Source organism: Acanthisitta chloris, unplaced genomic scaffold (genome assembly GCF_000695815.1).
Source record: "Acanthisitta chloris isolate BGI_N310 unplaced genomic scaffold, ASM69581v1 scaffold9226, whole genome shotgun sequence".
Taxonomy (NCBI): Eukaryota; Metazoa; Chordata; class Aves; order Passeriformes; family Acanthisittidae; genus Acanthisitta; species Acanthisitta chloris.
This window is the reverse complement of record NW_008676641.1, coordinates 225886-232585: the sequence shown is the minus strand read 5'-3', so window position 1 is coordinate 232585 and position 6700 is coordinate 225886. Positions and strand designations below refer to the sequence as shown.

The following is a 6700-nucleotide window of genomic DNA, read 5'->3' as shown; positions in this document are numbered from 1 at the left end:
ATGGCATTTGTGCCAAGAACCTGAAAACATATATAAAAGTAGGTTTACAGTTAAAAATAGACTGCACTAAAAAAGCTGAAAAATTAATTGGCTCCTGTTTATGGTAATGATGTAGTTTGTTGGTATGTCTGCTGCAGTTTCTGGTTAAGACTTTTTTAAAGGTTCTAAACTTCTTACAGTATTTGTACATTCTTGAGACATCTAATTCTGTATTACATTGTAAACATGCTGTGATACTGGGCATAGGCATCCTGCCTAACAAAATACCTTTTCTTTCTGTTTCCTCCAAATATGTACACACTGATATAAAAATCAATAAAAGGACTTTCTTCGGCCCTTATGACAAAGCTTCCCTTGGACATGGCACTGCCTCACGTTTCACCTTTACCTTTGCCCAGCTGAACTGGCATGCTTTCGGACTTCAGCATCCTCTGCTGCTGTGACTGGTGGTAGTGCTGCTGCTGCTGGTGATGATGGTGCTGGGGGGGTTCCACTGTGCTCCTGATGGGCATTGAAGGGGGAGGAAAGCTGCTCCCGCCAGCAGGAGTGCCCACTGCCCCACCTGAAGCCATAGCTGGAGCAATGAGCTTTCGGCCAAAATTCAGTAAGCTGTTGGAGACTTTGTTGATGTTCAGTGGGGCAGCCTTAGCACTGGCACTGAAAAAAGAAGAGGAAAAATAATCACATCATTGCCAGTGGCTTGGAGAGGCACAGGCAAATGTATATCATTCTCCAAAAATGAGAGAAAAAAATCCAAGCTTTGAATGTTACAAAGAGGGTGTTTTACTACAGTTGCACTGGAATACAGGCAGAGACCACAGGGATTCCATGTGGTGTAAGTTTTTCCTAACCAGTAGTGGACAAATTGGTTTGGTCCTTTCTTCTTGAAACGTGCAGACCAACCCCAAACAAAGTGAGTTTACACCAACTTTCTTAATTTGTCTTTTTAAATTAAAACTATGAAAGAGTGCCAAAAAGCAATCCAGACTCTGTAGAATCAAAAACTTCATAAAACTGACTTTTCATACTTTTTATTTGAAGACTGCTTTAATATTTACTTCTGATAGATCAAATTCTCTTAAATGTTTAAAATACCTCAAACCCAAACATTTCTTTCAGCAAGCAAAACTAACAGTAGACTGTACTGTTAGGTTGTCAGAGCTAGAGATCTCTGGCTCTTCACCTTCTGCCCAGCACAATCATTTCAAGTCAAACACATTTTAACAGGAATCCTGATTTCTAAAGTGATTTTGCTGAAGAACTGCATCAGGATATAATATATATACTGAATCATGATCCTTATCATTGTTACTTTTTACTTTTAACTACAGTGGCTATTTAATTCACTTCAGTTATACGCAACATTAAGAATGAGGAAATTGTCGAACCATTTAATCTGTCTAAAATAAAGAGGCAAAGAACCTTCTAATTCCCAGTAGAAATGTCAGCATAACCCAGAGATCAGCAAAGCTGTTCCTATTTGTTCATGCAATAATTTCACAGTTTATATAATTAATGCTTAAAATACCCTTCACAGAAATTTATCACAATCACAAAGACCCTTCTACTCCTGAGGTTTTCTTTCACTGATCTGTACTTCCATGATATAAATAGCTGTCTTTTAAAAATTTGAAGAAATGTAATTAAAACCAATACAATCATTGTACTGGGGAAAAAACAGCTTTACAATGTTTTGAGGAAGTTTAACTAAAAATAACCTGCAAATGAATTAATATGTGTGACTTGTAACTTGTGCAGGCACCTGGAAAAGTAATTTTGATTTTGCTTTTCATATAAATTCTCTATTTGCCTCCAGAGATGTTTTTTTTAGAATACACAATACAAACACGCATACACATATAGAGCACATCCAGAAAATAACAACAGCTGAGTTGTTTAGACTCAGAATAGATACTCAGAATAAATAGAATAGGAGAGATATCAGAAGGAAGTATATGAGCCTGCACACTCATGAGATACAGCCCCAAGCTGTACAGCGCCCTTCTGCCATAGACTGGTGATGAAGAAAGATGGCACATAACATTTTTAGGAGGAACAGCAGCACAGAGACTGGGACCAATGCTTCCCAATTTATGGCAGCTGGAAAGGAACGATTGCTGAATAATAATTACAGGATGTTTCTGTGCCTCCCCATTTTATTGTTTGCTGCTGATATTACAAAAAGTCTTTCCGTAGTCACCTGAGAATGACTGACAAAGTCACTACAAAGACAGTGCCTGCAGAACTATAAAGTACTCTTGCAGGAGGCCCAAATGGTTTCAAAATGAAACTGAATTGTCCCAATGATTTTAAAGAAAATGACATAATAAAATGTTTATTACTATTCAATTTTACTCTGCTAGTAGACATCAGATTCTGTTATTAATCAGTTCCTCAAGATGTTGCTGAGATACTTTAGTTAAAAAAAGGGATATTTTCTACTCCATCTCACATACATGGCATCAGAAGAGTCAGCATAGGGCTGTTTGTTTAATGTTCTCTCCACTCCAGAAAGAAAATGATTGAGGCTTTGAAGGTGAAAGAAAAAAATATCAAATGCTGATATCAGTCAGCTATCAACAGTTGCAATAAATCTAATTACACAGCTGATTTTGGGGGTGATACCAGCAGTAACTTGGTGGAGATTCAGAATCCAAACTTTACTCCATTTGGCATATTTTTCCCCTTAGTCTACTGAAACTGATCACCAGGATTTGAGACTATATTGCTCACTCAGCTGAAACATCACCTTAGAGAGAAGATAATGGTTTTCATATTGAGTCCGAGATTTGTGTAGTCTCTAGTTCTAGAACCTTGACAATGACTAAAAACCCCTTGACTTTGCAGAAAAAAACTATATTTAACGGAAGTAAATAATTTTCTCTGACAGGCTACCTGAGCAATAAAGCCACTGGACACTTTGAGCTAACTGCATCATTGCAATCATGACGGTCCACAGATGCAGGAGATAAAACTTATATAGAGACTTGTGCATTTGTGTCCACCAGCTTGTTTTTTTTTTTTTTCAGCTACATTTTGCTTAATAAAATGGGGCAGTTTTCCTTCTACACTGTTTAATTTGCTGCTTTGACATATAGGTATACCAGGCCAAGTTGGTTTACTTGCATTTTTCAGATAGTTCAGATGGAGACTTTTTGAGAAATTTCACCTTACAAGAGCAATAAACATTAAAAATCTCTAAGCCATTATGTCCAAAACTTGATTTAAAAAAATGATTTCAACAGTAACATGCAAGAATGTTTTATAATTATTTGGTAACTACAAAGGATAGCTACTGCAGCTCCTAATACCTGTGGTGTAATTTGGCTCTGCTGTGAACTGACACTGCTGCTGATCAGCTCAGAACACATACAAAGACATGAAAAACAAATAAATGCTATCTAAGCATCTTTTCAAGAGGTGGCTTTAATAAAGGTATTGTGAAGTAAAATATGTGGAATTTCTCTGAATCACAGTTTCAGCAAACGAACAACAGTGAGTTGCTACATCTCTGGAGGAGTTACATTAAAACTGAGCTGAAGTTCAGGAAAATAAGAACAATGCATCTATTTCTTACCATTTAAATGTCTGATATATTAATGCAAAGGATGATTACAGTCATTAAATACAGATCAATGCCTACATTTTAGCCATCTAAATGTACCAAACATGCACAACAATTACAAGAAAAATACTGATTGATTATGTTGTAGTTATCAGCAGATGCATTTAAAAGTAAGGCATCAGTTTAAAAATATGAGTATCAAGGAGACGTGAATTCCATCTATGAAGCAAACAATTTTGTTTCATCACAATAAGCATCATTGACCTTGACTGTGAATGGTGTATTTTTAAACTAGCAGTAGGAAGATGATTCAATCTCTGCAGTTTTCTGCTAAGATGGAAATGTTTTGTTTTAAGCAAGCCTTATTCAAAGGCATTTCTCTTTTCAGTAAGTAATCATTCCGAGAGATGAGAGACAAATATATGAATATGATGGATTAAAAAGTTTTATATGTGATAAAGTAAGCAATATGTATTAAAGATTGGCCAAGATATTTTAAACATATAATTGAGCCTGTGGAATTAAAGATGAAAAAGACCTGGTAGTTGACTTAATACATCTCTCTGCTCACTGCAGAAACATTCCCTAATGTTACATCTGCAAGTTCTCTCTTTAGCCCAATCTTAAACAGATTTACCACATTTGCCCTACTCTAAATGTTCCTGTTTCGAGATATATTTATCCCAGCTATTCCCCCATCTAAACTATTCTAAACAACTTCTCATGTCCTTTGGTATGTATTCTGCATATATGTGTGCAATTAATTTATATTCCTACCTAGACCTAACTGACCTTTTTTTTTTTAGAATTTAGGTTTCCAACAGGTGCCATTCTTGTTTGGGCTTTATGATTATTTACTTTTTTAAAATCCTTGAAATGTTTCTTTCTGAATTTTCAAAAATTTTTTTCCAGTTTAGGTAACATTTGAAATAAAAAGTAAAAATATGAAATTTGAAATAAAAATATTAAGAAAATGCAATAGAATGCAGTGATATTTGACATCCTTCCCCAATCTTAAAGCCTGATTTAGAAAGAAAAAGATGTTTTTTCAGTCACTGTACTCATCTTTAATTTCTGCTCCTTTCTCCATTTAAAAACATTTTCAACCTACTCCATTTTCATTTTACCTGGCTTTTAATGCAGCTGATTTAAACAGAATGTGACAGAGGTGCAAAGGTCCAAAATCCAGCAAGTTTTCAAGAGTCAGAAGGCACAGGATCTGGCTGCAGCCACGTGCAATCCAAGAAACTGCCTGTGACAGTGTCAATTAAAACATTACATCTTGCGTTGGCTTGCCTTGCAGCCACCAGCAGCCACTAGTAACTGGCACCTGTGTTGTGGCCACCCAAATAAAATGGTCTTGAGAAGGGATTTTAGCATTATTGATACAAACCATTTCTAAAAGAAGGGAGGAAAAATTCAGCAAAAATTACTTCAAACTGGATTTACATTAATTCAGTTTAACTTAAGACAGTTTCTGGTACATAAATACTCCAGATTGCGATTAAATGTGTTATCTGTAGTAGTTCAACTACAGAACTCACACTGACAAGGTTTTATCCCCTCCTTTTAGTATACACATCATTGCTAATGAATGTCCTTAACCTCAAAAAATACCTGCAAGTGACTGCAACACTATGTGTAAAACTTTAATTTTTTGTGTGTAATACTAGGCAAGGGACAGATTCAAAATAAATGTCATAAAATAAACACATTTCTAACACTTCTAACACTGCTTATATAATTCCTGTTTGGGATAAATGTGACTCCTGAAACATTTTGTTTATGTAAGGTCTTAGTTCGGTGAACACACATTCAGAAATAGCTTACCGGGTTTTGTTCATCAGGTCTGCTCCACGTGCTTTGTAATAATCTAAATTTTGTTGGAACTGATGAGTCACTGGTCTTGGATTTCTCTAAAAAAATATAAAAGAAAAAAGAAACCTCATTGTAATTTTCTGAGAGGCTTAAAGCAGAGACAAGAATATATCCATTAATGAAGATTAGAAACTTAAAGAACAATTTCTTTTCCCAGGACCTTGGTTTTTCAAGGCATTAATGTCAGTTACATTGAATTGAAATCTTAAAATACTTAAAATAATACCAAGTGTTACCAGTAAGTCCATTTCATGCTCAGAGAAATTAGTGTTCCTCTACACAGTGATGAGGCTGTTGGCTGTAGTGGTAACACTCCTAATTAAATCAATAACTCTTGGACAAGTACAGATACCAATCTGATTTCTTCCTATAGCTTAGGTATAGCATTTTACCACCTCCAAGGTGAAGTGATATGTTTTTAAAGAAAATGCAATAGCAAGGAGAAACTAGTAGCAAACATTTGGAACTGAATACATCACTAGCAGTATCTCTGTTAAGCAAAAAATTACATTTAGTGAGACAACCTGAATTCTCCCACTAGATGGCACACAGAGCCTTTTTTTCCTCTCCAAATTTCACCCTACCCGAAACAGAGGCCACAAATAAAGAACTGCTACCCTATAATAAAATGTATATAATTAATATTGAAACCAGAAGCCACTTGTTAGTCTCCACTTCTGCAACAACAGAACTCTTTCATGTCATCATGCTGCCTTCCATAGTTCTGAAATCTAAGAATCCACTGAACATTGACCAAGTGTAGACCGCAGCATATGCATAAAGTGTCAGTTGAATGAATGCACCCTAAAGGACACTATTTTTAAGTAAAAATATTTGTGTCAAGATGGAAACAAAATAACAGAGAGGCCTTTTAAAAATATATATATTAAGATGATAAGAGAATTGGCTTCAATAACTTCTAGTGTAAAGAGAAAAGAAAATTGTATACTTTTGCATAATGACTACATATAATGTATAAAAGAGATCTAAATATTTCCAAGTATTTGCTCTAAAGGTTTAATCTTTCATAGGCTGTTGCCTTATATTCTGATCTGCATTATGTCCTGCTAGTAGCAAATACAGTTCTAATGAACTGTGCAATGACCTTTCAGAAACAGTGGAAACATAGGTGGAAAGTACACTATATTTTTGACAGAGTCAGTCTTCAGCTGTTTCAGTTTCACATCTTGTATATTTGTTCTCTGGATCTCATTATAGACTGGAGTATCCACTGTCTTATCCTCTCATTTTCCACAT

At 35.4% G+C, this 6700-nt stretch overlaps 1 protein-coding gene across 1 annotated transcript in view; it reads right to left on the bottom strand.

Moving 5' to 3' along the window:
• Positions 1 to 388: 388 nt before the first annotated feature.
• TBC1D5 (TBC1 domain family, member 5) overlaps positions 389 to 6700 on the bottom strand; it is a gene marked incomplete at its 3' end in the record, with an annotated part of 132983 nt that continues 126671 nt past the window's right edge. The window contains exons 14-15 of the mRNA XM_009076223.1: positions 5396 to 5481; positions 389 to 657 (exon numbers count right to left, since the gene is read on the bottom strand). Coding sequence (XP_009074471.1) covers positions 389 to 657; positions 5396 to 5481 — 355 coding nt within the window. The remainder of the gene's footprint in view (positions 658 to 5395; positions 5482 to 6700) is intronic.